At 42.8% G+C, this 14,055-nt stretch overlaps 1 protein-coding gene across 3 annotated transcripts in view; it reads right to left on the bottom strand.

Moving 5' to 3' along the window:
* MTARC2 (mitochondrial amidoxime reducing component 2) overlaps positions 1-14,055 on the bottom strand; it is a 37,025-nt gene that overhangs the window by 2,579 nt on the left and 20,391 nt on the right. Inside the window, exons 5-7 of one of the 3 annotated variants that reach the window (XM_010368086.2) lie at positions 2,438-2,499; positions 2,278-2,349; positions 589-736 (exon numbers count right to left, since the gene is read on the bottom strand). In XM_010368086.2, coding sequence (XP_010366388.1) covers positions 613-736; positions 2,278-2,349; positions 2,438-2,499 — 258 coding nt within the window. In that variant the 3' untranslated portion in view covers positions 589-612. Of the gene's footprint in view, positions 1-581; positions 737-2,277; positions 2,350-2,437; positions 2,500-14,055 lie in introns of all 3 variants that reach the window. The other 2 variants (XM_010368088.2, XM_010368087.2) reach the window with 2 other exon arrangements.

Raw genomic sequence — 14,055 nt, 5'->3', positions numbered from 1 at the left:
TTCCCAAAGTGCTGGGATTACAGGCTTGAGCCACCGCGCCCGGCCCGAGAACATTATTTTCTAACTCATGATTCAGGATCCAGTCACTTTGATGCACTGATTTTTTTTTCAAACTTCAATTATACTTTAAAAATACATTTGATAAAAAGCATCCAATTTAAACATTTTTCCCAAGTTGATGTTGAATAATTTAAACATTTCCTCTTCTATCTGAGACAGAAAAAATAAATACAAAACTCTTGAGAATCAGTCACCTTCATTTTCCTATTCCTTAATGATGTTCTGTAATAAGCTGTGAACATATACCTGTCTTTCTGCTGAGCCTCTTCCATCAGCATTTTACCATTAAATGGGAAATAGGGGTGGAGAAGGCTGAGGTAGGAGTACACAGATTACTGTAGGGAACAGAAATTAAGGGCATTTTCCAACTCCAAAGATCAGAACACAAAACTGCTTATTCTCTAAGAATTAAAGCAGCATAACATTAAAAAAAATAAATAAAATAAAATAAAATAAAATAAAATAAACATAAGAAAATGCAGCAATGGCTCCAAGACAGGGTATTCAGAAGCAAAGCTGACCCTTTACCATATTACCCTAGTGGATCCGTCACTACACCATCCAATACACGGGGTCACCAACTCTCAGGCTTCCAATTTTTTCCACTGAATAATAGATCCCAAAAAGCGGAGATGACTTGTATAATTCCCTCTCAGAAGGATCACACAGGCGGTAGCTGAAACAAACAAAAATTCAATCATCAGACACAAAAAGGAAATAATAATCGAAATATTCTCAATAGAACTCAAGTTTGCCTTCCAACTTATTTATAAATACACAGCAAACCTTTTCTAAAATGTTGACAGAGAAGTCTGTGGACAATTAGTCAAACTGCAAATAATTCTAGCTTTTCTAGAAGTATCCTGAAAGTCTATGCAATTTCTCCATGGCTTCAGTTTAAGGCCAAAAAGAAAAAAATGTATGTGTACATATAAAATAAATACTTTGTCTATATGAGTACCTTCGACTTCACAACTCATTGAAACAAATGCCCCTGAAAACACAAAACGGAATGGCCCTGAACTCTACAAATCTTCTGTCTAGTGCATTTAAGCACCATGCTTTCAATCCCCTCCCGGTTTATAAGCCCAAAGCTGGGGTTCACTGGAGAGCAAAAATTCAGACAGCTATGCACTTGTCAGGTGGGTCTGGACTACTGCAGAAGTTAGTCTTTTCCCATTGTCCTGTCTAAAAATAATAATAAATTTCATAGCATCTTAAATAATTATCACTACATCTTAAAAATCAAAAACAAAATAGAATTGCAAATCTGAAAGCATCATGAAATAACCTCTTCTCTAAGCTAAACCCATTGGAAACAATCCACAAAACAGAGGAAAGAGAAACAAAATAGAATATAGCTCCAAAGAATGTTAAGCCTAAATTACTATCTTCATTGGGAACTAAAGTCAGCCAAACTTCTTTAAATAACAAAACAAGAGAAATCCTTAGCATAAAAAAAGCTCCTCAATAAAAAATCTCTGACAATTCATTACATTCATTTTTTTTCTAATATTTCATTATGTAGTTTCAATTATTCTCATATTCCTTGATATTGATTCTAATGGAGGAATCTGAGTTGCAATAAACATGATTAAATAAAGTGTTTGAGGCCTAAATTTGGAAAGGCACATATAAATATTATTAAAAATTGATATGAGAGACATTAAAATTTCAAAATGTAGTATTATACAATTAAAAGTTTATCAAAGCTGGGCACGGTGGCTCATGCCTGTAATCCCAGCATGCTGGGAGGCAGGTGAATCACTGAGGCAAGGAGTTTGAGATTAGCCTGGCCAACGTGGTGAAACCCTGTCTCTACTAAAAATACAATAATCACCCAGGTATGGTGGCGCACACCTGTCGTCCCAGCTACTCAGGAGGCTGAGGCTGGAGAATCACTTGAACCCAGAAAGCAGAGGCTGCAGTGAGCTAAGACCACGCCACTGCACTCCAGCCTGGGGGAAAGAATGAGATTCCTCTCAAAAAAAAAAAAAAAAAGAGTTTATCCAAGGCACTAGAGGATCCATCCAGGAAAAGAGAGAAAGCAACAGTGCTCTCATTAACCAATAGACACAAATCAGTCAGAAGGTAGAGTGGAAGGTGCTCCAGAGAGAAAGGTCATATCTTCCCTAAAGCAGACATAGCACCTAAACCCATAGGTAGTTCTGGGGTGGAGATAATATTTAAAATACACTGGCCGTGGTGGTATTCTACCTCTTCAGGGTGTCCAGTGGCTCTTTCCTGTCTATGATTCCAGTGTCTGGGTCCACCGTGGTCAAAATACACCTGTCATGCAATAACCAAGGGTTAGGTGATGGTCAGGAACCAATGGGTGGGCCACACCGCAGTCCTGGGGTCTAGCAAGGCTCATTACCTGGGGCATGCCATTATCTTTTTCACTTCTACACTACCGATTAGGAGTTTATCCCAGGTATCCTAAGAGAAAAGAGAAAGTTATCTTTTAAATGGAGGCTTCATTAGTCTTTGAGTCTGTTTATTCTTTGGCTCATATAAAGTATGAAACTATTATAGCAGAAGAAAGCAGCACAAGGTGACACCAAGAAATATCTCCCAGAGGACTCAAAGGGAGGCAGCATACTGGCAAGCTCAGTATGCCACCTCTTGACTCCCAGTCTCAAAATCCTGATTCCATCATCACAGGGATGACAGATCTTCTATACGGTGCAGTTTGCCATGAGAGTCATAAATTAACAGAAAAGTCAATGTGTGGGTATACAATGAGAAATGTATAACTTGCAAGACAAGTCCACACTTTCCTTATAGCTAAGCTGCAATAGAACCCAAGTTACAATCTGAAGGTTCTTTGAAGATTGGGGACATCACCCAAGAGAAGGCAGTCATGATTCACACATTCAATGCTGCCACCTCCACAGATAGGCAGCCTGCTAATGGGGTCTTGATCCCACTGCCACTGACTGTGCCTTGCCTTCCCACCCTTGAACGTGGGCACCACCAACACTTGCCTCAGGGATGAACTCAATCCTCACAACTTTGAGGGAGGTGCTATCATGAGCCCCATTTTACCCAGAGAAATGGAGAACTAGAGAGATACAAAATTATCTCAAGGTCACACCAGAGGATGTAAAGCAGCTGGGTTTGAAATCTTTCTGATTCTGAAGGTAGGAGTTTGAACCACCCAGCTTTTAACCATATATATGTTTATATGGGCACACACACATATACAGAAACATATATGAGGGATATAGAGATCGTATTATATATATATATAATATGATTTCTTTTTATACACACACACACATACATATACATATACATATACATATACATATACATATACATATACATATACATATACAAGGTGGTTATGTGGATCATATTGTAGGGAGGCAAAATATCACCTCTACCCTCTTAGGGTTTTTCAGCTGGGCCTGATAATTAAATTGACATAAGATAGATCAACAGGAGAAATGCACACATATTTGTTGAATATAACTTTTATGTGGCACAGGAACCTTCATGACAAAATGAAGATGCCATTAGAGTTGAACACTTATATTATATACAGAACTGGGCAAAGATGTGGCAGGACTAGGGTACTTAACGGAGTAGAGAGGGACAGGGAAGATGAGGATTGGTTTCACAGAGTTTGTACAGATTTCCCTTGGCCTCAACTTTCTGTCCTTGATAATAAGCATGACATTTTCCTTCTGGTACTGGGAGACATCTTTTACACAGGAATTTCATCTCCTGCTTGTAAGAAACAGAAGGAAGGGCAGAGTGATCCTCTTGCGCCTCTGTTTTTCAAGTGTCCTTAACTCAAAAAAGTCAATATGCTGGAGCGGCATGTTTGGGGGTCATGTGATTTTAACTCCTTCAATATTACATATAGATATATAATATGATACATGATATGGTTTGGGTCTGTGTCCCCACCAAATCTCATGTCGGATTGTAATCCCTATTGTTGGAGGTGGGACCTGGCGGGACGGAATTCAGTCATGCGGGTGGATCTTTCATGAATGGTTTAGCACCATCGCCTTGGTGCTGTTCGTTCTCGTGATAGTGAGCGAGTTCTTGCGAGATCCTGTTGCTTAAAAGTGTCTGGCATTTCCCTTTAGCTTTCTTGCTGCTGCTTCTGCCATGTAGGAAGCTGGACCTCCTTTGTTTTCCACCATGATTGGAAGCTTCCTGAGGCCTCCCCAGAAGCAGAAGCCGCTCTGTATCCTGTACAGCTTGCAGAACCATGAACCGCTTTTCTTTCTTTCTTCCTTTTTTTTTTTTTTTTTTTTTTTTTTTTTTGAGGCAGAGTCTCACTCTGTTGACCAGGCTGGAGTTCAGTGATTCAATCTCGGCTTACTGCAATCGCAACCTACGCCTCCCAGATTCAAGCGATTCTAGTGCCTCAGCCTCCTGAGTGGCTGGGATTACAGGCACGTGCCACCACGCCCGGCTAATTTTTGTATTTTTAGTACAGATGGGGTTTCGTAATGTTGGCCAGGCTGGTCTCGAACTCCTAACCTCAGGTGATCTGCTCCCCTCGGCCTCCCAAACTGCTGGGATTACAGGGTGTAAACTACCACGCCCAGCCTAAACCTCTTTTCTTCATAAATTATCCAGTCTCAGGTATTTCTTTATAGCAATGTGAGAACAGACTAATACATATACCCAGGCATATTACAACCTTTTGATTTTATGATGCGTTTATTGGGAGGTAACCCCATGGTAAGTCAAGAAGCATTGGCACACACGGGAGGGGGTGTATATAGAGCTATATAAAGTTTGCAGGCCCCTCCGTGAATAGGGAGGCCATCTGTATTCTTTATCTGTAAGGCACCATGCCTGTCTCTGCTGATACCTACTGACTTAAGGTTTGAATTTCACAGGGCAATCCTCAGGTCTCAAGGTAGGAGGCATCAGGATAGGGGGCCTCACTACTGCCTCCGTAAATCAACAACATAGACTGTGAGTCTAAGGAATTTGGAGAAAAAATCGTCTCAAGTTAGGAACCAAAGAAACCTATTCCTACTTACCTGGCTGCTTCGCTTGGGCAGGAGGCATAAGAAGTCTGAAGTCTCTGCAGGAGGCAGAGCAGGGCAGCGGGTAGGGACTAACCCCATAACTTTTCCCCCTATACCACTGATGACTAGGCCATGTCTGGTCCTCCTTCAGCGGTAAGCCAGCCCTTCCAACCCCCTCCCGCGCCTACAGTGGTGCTTCAGCAAATGCAAATGGTTCTCCAGTACCTACCGGGTCTTCAAAACTCAGAAATCTCCTACAGGGCAAGACCACAGCTATAGACTGAAGTAGGGAGGTCTCCATGGATGCACTGGGTTCTAAATCGTCCTTTAGGAAACTGCTGCTTTGTGGAAATAAACGCCACGTTCCAACTAACCAGTTGAGGATAACTGTGTGTACACATCGTGGGTAAGGAATGGAATCGCCATGTCCTACTCAGGACTTACTACAAGCACTCCTAGCCAGCAACTTATTGCGCAAAACTACAAGACAACCACAGCGGGTGGCTAACCTCCTGGCAGATCGTGACCTCCGATGGAGTGTGACCCAGGAAGGCAGCTACTGTACTGGGAAGTGAGGACCGATGGGTACCCTGGCCTAAAAGGCGGCCAGGAAGCCTGGACACCTTTCACCACACGAGGGCGCTGCGGACACAGGAATGGGAGCCGACTCAGCCGCCTTGTGCTGAAAGCACCCAGGCCCTGCAAGTATCTTCGGTTCACTTTTTGTTTTATTCTTTCAGGAGTGCTGACGAATTTAAGATTTCCAAGCCACATAACGGTGGTAATTTTGCGTCGTTATTATGATAGAAAGCAGGCACAAATTCAGTTAGTCATCTATTCTCACTGTTAGACAACCGCAAGGCGCCGTTTAGAAGAGCAAATTGTCTGGGTTCGTTAAGAATCCTCTGCAGCACCCACAGATGCCAGCTCTAGTTACTTCCTAAAATAGTAATCACCACATATAATCATATATATTCTCACCCTAATCTGATCATTGTCAGCATTTTGGTGTAAAGCATTATTTGCAGTTTAAAAAAAAAAAACCTATGCTAATTAAGTTTAAATGCAATTATTAATTCAGTTATTAAAAATGATACACTTTATACTATTAAAATACATTTAATAATGCATGGAATTTTATTCCATTATATTCTACTAGACATACATAACAGTGAAATAAGCTATTTGGTAAGTTCCAGTGTCTCCTCAAAGGAAGACACACACGTGACCAACAAGCGTATGAAAAAATGCTCAATATCACGGATCACTAGGGAAATGCAAATCAAAACCACAATGAGCTACCATCTCACACCAGTCAGAATGGCTATTACTAAAAAATCAAAAAATAACAGGTGCTGGCGAGGCTGTGGAGAAAAGGGAAGGTTTACATACTGTTGGTGGGAATGTAAATTGCTTCAACCACCGTGGAAAGCAATCTGGGGATTTCTCAAAGAACTTAAAATAGAACCGTCATTCAACCCAGCAATCCCATTATTGGGTATACACCCAAAGCAATATAAAGCATTCTACCACAAAGACACATGCACACGTATATTCATCACAGCACTGTTCACAACAGCAAACACATGGAATCAACCTGTCAACAGTGGACTGGATAAAGAAAATGTGGTATACAAACATTATGGAATACTCTGCAGCCATTAAAAAAAAAACACGAGATTATGTCCTTTGCAGCAACATAGATAGAGCTGGAGGCCATTATTCTGAAAGAATTAATGCAGGAACAGAAAACCAAATACCACATGTTCTCACCTATAAATGGAGGCTAGATATTGAATACACATGGATACAAAGAATGGAACAACAGACACGCGGGCCTACTCGAGGGTGGAGGGTAGGAAGAGGGTGAGAATTGAAACACTATCGGGTACTATGCTTATTACCTGGCTGACAAAACAGCCTGTACACCAAACCCCCAGCAACACACAATTTATTTATATAAAAAACCTGCACCCGTACCCCTGCACCTAAAAAAAATGTTGGAAAGAAAAAAATAAATAAGTAAATAAGTAAAGAAAAAGATTCCAGGGTCTTCCCTAAACACAAAATCAGCTCGAGACGCTTAGTGCGCCCCCTGCTGGTAACCAACCTTTGCTGGTAACCAACCTTTCCGCAGTCTGCCGAAATCCGGGTCCCAATGACATTTACTTAGAGTGACGGGATAAAACCAGGGAGTTTCCCAGATGAAAGAAGCAAGGAAAGGAAGAGGAAAATGCAAGGAGGAGGGGGAGTACTATACATAAGGGGCTCAGCCCTGAGGAAATAATCCCGAGAATTTGCTATGAATGAATGTGTGCACATCTTATAAATACTAAATTAAGACTAGAGGGTTTTCCATCACAAGCAGCACCCAGAGAGAGAAGTGAAATAAGGGTGGGGCGGGTGGGTGTTGTGGAACACACAAATGAGGGTGTTTGTCTGTTTGAAACCTTCATTAGAATCCAAATAGGCATTTGCCAAGCAAAAAATTAGATGTATGAAACTTAAAAGGTGACTACTAACGGAGAGTCTCCCTTCCTCTTTTCCTGTCTCTCTTTCCATAGATGCATATGAATGTGTATACACACACACACACACACGGGTCTATATAGACACACAGATGCATGGCTATACCCATAGAGAGAGAGGAAGTAGATACAGATGTAGAGAATATATATCTCTACCTATATAGTCCATCTCTCTATGTATAGCCAGAGAGAGAGAGTGCAGAGTCAGGTGAAAATAGAAGCCAAGGCAAGTTCTCAAATACCAGCTGGCACAGAAGGACAAGACCTCTGAGAGTGAGGTGGAAAGAGCCTGCATGGTCTGCTGTGGCAATGGGCTATGAAAGAAATCACTTGGAAGAGCACAGATCAGAGCAGCAGTTCAAATTAGATCCACGGCCACCAAGCCTCTGGGAGCCAGTTCCTGGAGCCTCCTGCCACTGCCGTCCAGGCCCCTTCCTCTGCTTCATCTCAGTCACAGGATTGGCGCCTCCCTTTCGTTGCTCCTGGTTTTCTATGCATGTGTTTATGATATTGTGTTGTACACACAATTGTTAGAAGCAACTTTAAACTATTTTGTGATAAATTGAGGGAATAATAAACAAGACTGTTCTGTTTCTAAATCCATAGCAATTTTTCTGACTTGGCATCAGTGACTCTACATGATTATAGAAAGCTCAAAGTCACCTACTGGAGAGCCGCTAAATATACATGGGGCACATGTGCAATAATCATTATTCAGGTATTTCAAAAGGGTGTGCCCAGTCTAGACAACACGATATAACCTTGTCTCTACCAAAATTACAAAAATTAGCCAGGTGTGGTGGTGTGTGCCTGTGGTCCTAGCTACTCAGGAGACTTGAGGCAGGAGGATGGCTTCAGCCTGGGAGGCAGAGGTTGCAGTGAGCTGAGATCACGTCACTGCACTCCAGCCTGGGCGACAGGGTGAGACCCTGTCTGGAAAAAAACGAGGATGTGAGCCTATATCTATTAACACTGAATACTTTTCAAGGTGTCACTGAGTGAAAAAAGCACAAGGCACATTTTAGGTGTGTGTGTTTATGTATAATAGAGGACGATTCCATTCACATACAAAATCTGTATACATAGCTATGTGTACACATTTATAGCAATAAATCTGGAAGGCTCCTCGCCAACATTTAAACATTGTTTTTCATAATAAATCTTGATTTTCTTCTTTTGCCTTTTTGCTTTATTTTTTATAAGAGGTATAAACCCAACAGCACATCTTAAAAATAACTTTCGTCTAGATAGTTTATCAGATTCTCTCTGACATCAAATACATGATGTCTTTTCCAACACCAATTCTGCAATTCTCTGACACCAACTGGGTGTCCAACAATTCAACCCAATTCTGACACTCACTATTAGAAGCAAGTAGAGATACCTTAGGTAAGTCCTACAAGACTTCCCCCCATCCCAGATGCCAGCCAAGTGCAGGCCAACCATGCTTCTCACCAACCGGCTATAAATTGAGGGTTCCCACAATCCCCTCCTAAGGTTTGACAAGTTTCTAGAATGACTCCCAGAACTCAAAAAAAGCTTTACTGTTGTTCCCGACTTATTTTAAAGGATGCAACTCAGGAACAGCCCAGTGGAAAAGCTGTCTAGGGCAAGGGATGGGGACGGGGGCTCTCTGAGTTTTCATGCCCTCTCTGGGTGCACCACCCTCCCAGAACTTCAATGTGTTCTCCAACTCGGAAGCTCTCCAAACCCCATCTTTCAGGGGTTTTTGGAAGTTTTATTTCATGTAAATGATTGGTAAAATCATTGGCCATTGGTAACTGAACTCAACCTCCAGCCCCTCTCCCTTCCCCTGAGGTTAGGGCTGGGTAGGACTGAAAGTCCCAACCCTCTAATCATGGCTTAGTCTTTCTGAGAACCAGCTCCCATCTGTCTAGGGACACCCCTCATTCCCCAAGAGTCATCTCACTAGCATAAAGTCAGGTATGATTGAAAGGGGCTTGCTATGAATGACAAAAGAAACTCCTCTCACCCCTGTCACTCAGGAAATTCCAAGGGCTTAGGAGCTCGTGCCAGGAACCAGAGACAAAGACCAAATATATACTTCCTATTACACCAGAGTTAAATGATCTGAAACCAAAAGTTATTTTTTTTCTATTCTTAAGACATACAAGCTAATGAATATTCCTTAATGTCATATTTCAAAATTTAATCACTCTTCTTACAAAGAAAGACCATGCCATAGTTCCTGCATTTGGATCCAGTTCATATCAAGCAAGTCTTCAGCATCCACTGCCCGCAAACACACACACACACACACACACACACACACACACACACACACACATGCCCTATCCAGAGTGCCTCTTTCCCACTGGGATCCTGCAAGTCTGATGTCCTGACCTCAGCTGCAGCCCTCTACCTACTGAAACCTTGATCCCACTTGGCCCTGAGACCCTTGCAGGCAGACACAGTGAGGTTGTCTCTGTTGTCTTAGCATCTATCTCAGAGATTAGCACTAAGGAAACAAACATTTGTTGCAAATATGAATATTTCAGAATTTGGGGACTAAGACAGGATGCCATACACTAAGAATTACCAACTTAAATAAGGCATTACTTTTCACTTAACAAATTAGTAAAAATTATAGCGATGCCGGCAAGAGGACAATGAAAAGGGCACATTTATGCTCACCTTGAGGGAATATAAATTGGTACAAGGTTTCTGGAAAGCAATTTGGCAATATATACAGAGAGCCTTTAAAATGCTGCATTAGCATTTCCTAAGAATACTTTTGGAAATGTAGATACGGACCATTTTACAAAGCTGCTCATTATTTATGTAAGAGAAAATGGAAAACAACCTAAATGCTCAATCCTAAGGGAATGGTTAAACAAGTTATTGCAGAGTCAGTCACAGGATGGACTCATATGGAACCAATGGAACCACGCGAATGAAGGGTTTGCAAAGACAGAGCTGGTTGCCATATGCCATCAAATGAAAATGGTGGAATTTAATACTATTTATACAATATCGCATAAACCATACTGGAAACACAACAAAATGTTACCACAGACTACATTTTAATAGTACAATGATGAAGAATTTTTAAATTTCACTTTAAGCTCTGGGATACATGTGCAGAATGCACAGGTTTGTTACATAGGTATACCCGTGCCACGGTGGTCTGCTGCACCTGTCAACCCATCATCTAGGTTTTAAGCCCCGCATGCATTCTGTATTTGTCCTAATGCTCTCCCACCCCTTAACCCCCAACCCCCGAGAGGCCCTGGTGTGTGTTGTTCCCCAGTGAGGAATTTTTGTGTGTTTCTTCAATCTCTACTGTGTTTTTCAAGCTGTGCAAAGAAGATGAATTACTTTTAAAAATGTCTTTTACAATCAGAAAAAAATTAACTATCTGAAAAGTTTCTTGAAATTCGTCATTGAAATGTTTTCCACAGCCCTGGTTCCAGACTCCCTGGGCTTTCTCATGACCCCATGTTTGAACGGCACTGTGTGGAGACCCAGTGTGCTTTATCCTTCAAGGATAAGTATCCTCACATGACACAATAGCTGGTGTATGCTCCTATGGAATCGCATGGGACACATTTCTGTAAACCAATAAGGTTACAGAAACAGTTCTGTAAACCAATAATGTGCCTGGACTGCTTTTCAGCACGCTTGGGCATATTAAATGTGCCTGGAGGCATCTGCTGTTTGGGACACTTGGACCTGGAAAATCCTAGCAGAAGAGAAAGACAGAAGCCTAAGGCTTTTTTTTTTTTTTTTTTTTTTTTTCCTTTGAGACAGAGTCTCACTCTGTCGCCCAGGCTAAAGTGCAGTGGCACAATCTTGGCTCACTGCAACCTCTGCCTCCCAGGTTCAAGCAATTCTCCTGCCTCAGCCTCCCAAGTAGCTGGGATTACAGGCATCCACCACCATGCCCAGCTAATTTTTGTATTTTTAATAGAGATGGGGTTTCACCATAGTTGTCAAGCTAGTCTCGAACTCCTGACCTCAGGTGATCTGACTGCCTCGGCCTCCCAAAGTGCTGGGATTATATGCATGAGCCACGGTGACTGGACCGCCTGAGGCTTTTTTAGAAGCTGGCTTCTGTTCTCTGGAGACCACCTACTCTTAAAATCACCAGCAACAGGCTACAGAAAGGGAAGCAGAGCTCCTGAGATGTGGCTGTGTTGTTCTGAAGTGTATTCACTGGTTGGGACATTCTGCAGGGCTGACGTGGGTCTGTGTGTTCCACCCACATAGCAGTTTCCTCTCAGGGGAGGTTATGGCCATGAGAATTTTAGTGGCTAATGGACATCAGACATCCTAGTCTCCCACTCCGGGCTTGACTGGGTGTCCCACATGACCAACAGCAGAGGTTGGGAGGGGCAGCTACCAACTGAATTCCCAAAGGCAGTAGCCTGGGCTGTGCTGGACTGCTTTTCAGCACGCTAAGTCCATGCAGTGACTCACAGTCCTCTAGAGGACAGCAAGAGAAAGGTATGGGGGGTCATGGTCTCCGAGATCACTCCTGCCTACCTCCACTCTGCCATCTCTACTCCAACATCTGTATTTGAAGGGCTGGTCTCTGGGGTAGCATTGTAAAGTGAATGACCACTCCTTACAACGGATTGATAAGCGTGCATTCATGTATCACATTCACTCGAGGGGAATACCGTGAACTACCATCACTGAAGACAAACTCCCTCCTTGGTCTGAAATATAGCATATTTACAGTAGATGAGACCTGATAAACACAATTCAATGGCCAAATCCTTACCTCGAATTCAGTTCAACAAGGTCTCATACAAAGCCTTGCTCACTCAGGGCCAGGAATAAACTAGAAAAAGCATGGTGAAGGAAATCTCGAGAAATAGACTTTAAGAGACTGTTAAAATTAAACAAGCTCACTTACAAAAAAGCTAGAACACAGCATGTGCAATATGAGTTTTTTTGTTTGTTTGTTTTGTTTTTGTTTTTGTTTTTGTGAGACGGAGTCTTGATCTGTCACCCAGGCTGGAGTGCAGTGGCACGATCTCGGCTCACTGCAAGTTCTGCCTCCCGGGTTCACGCCATTCTCCTGCCTCAGCCTCCCGAGTAGCTGGGACTACAGGCGCCCGCCACCATGCCCAGCTAATTTTTTTTTTTTTTTTTTTTTTTTTTGTATTTTTAGTAAAGATGGAATTTCACTGTGTTAGTCAAAATGGTCTCGATCTCCTGACCTCATGATCCGCCCACCCCCCCGCCAAAAAAAAAGTCAATGCAGTGGTTCTATCAGAGAGGGGGTTCTGAGAGACATTTGTGATAAAGCAAGCGCCTTTACCGACCACACACACACACACACACACACACACACACGCATACAGAGAGAGAGAGAGAGAGAGAGAGAGAGAGAGAGAGAGAGAGAGAGAAGAAAGTGTCCAGGGAATTAAACAACTTGAGGGCTGCAAAGAGCCTTTAAAGTCCCTTGGTAGAACCTGTTAACTTTAAGATCAGAAAATCATGCTCAGGGAGGTTAAGGCCAAGCTCATGATGATTTAAGGGCCACCCTGGTCTCCAGGCACATCTGCAACTCCTGCCAGTTACGACTTTGCTCCCCAGGAAAACCCTAGCCCAGAGGTTCCCACCACTGGCTGCACACTGGAAACCCCAGGGGAGCTTCAAAAGCTCCCTCTGCCCAAGCTGCACCTGAGATGGAGCCACCAGTGTTGTTTAAGGTTGTCTGGTGGCCTGATGTGCAGCCAGAGGGAAACCCACGGGCCCAGGCAGATCTCAGTGCAGATCTGCTCTTAATCTGTCTTCCGCTGACTGCCCTAGCTGCGGACTTTCCAGTGGTGTCTCTCTTACTCACTGGGTGTAGTGATGAAGAAAGCTGTGTGAGGCTGTGTGGAAGGTACCCCCAGAAGCATCTCCTCCTTCTCCTTGATGAGAAAGAGGTGAAAGCCCTGTAGTACTTGGCTGTGCTGTCTTCCACTCCCTCTTGCCCAATCCCTAAAAACCCCTTTGGAAAATATTTCAAATGACTCAGGCGTAATCAAAACAGCAAATGTAGAAGGAGATCTCCTTAAGTAAAGGAGTTCTGTTGGCAAATTCTTCAGAAATGTGAATGTATTCCTACTCCATCCACTCCTGATCTCTATCCTCCTGTTTTCATCATTGGTGCTTTTCCTAATCAAGGTAAACCTATCCAAGACTCCTGCTGGAGTCCGCTAACAATATATGCATGTCAGAAGCTCCCCAGATGAGGACATGGAACTTTTACTTTGAAAGGCATGCCACAAACGTCTGCAGGGAGGAGACACCTGCACTCCCCAGGCCCCTGCTTGGTTCTTTTCATTAAGAAAGAAAAATGACTTTCAGACGCTTTCAGCTTGCTTCTAACAGACAATGAACATGAAATTCAGGCTAATCTTCACTATGCCAAAGCTGATGATACCTGTTCTTCTTCTCCTTTTTTTCTACTGAGCACAATCGTCCTGCTTCTTTCAGAGGGCAGC

Source organism: Rhinopithecus roxellana, chromosome 8 (assembly GCF_007565055.1).
Source record: "Rhinopithecus roxellana isolate Shanxi Qingling chromosome 8, ASM756505v1, whole genome shotgun sequence".
NCBI classification, from domain to species: domain Eukaryota; kingdom Metazoa; phylum Chordata; class Mammalia; order Primates; family Cercopithecidae; genus Rhinopithecus; species Rhinopithecus roxellana.
This window is presented reverse-complemented; position numbering and strand designations above follow the sequence as displayed.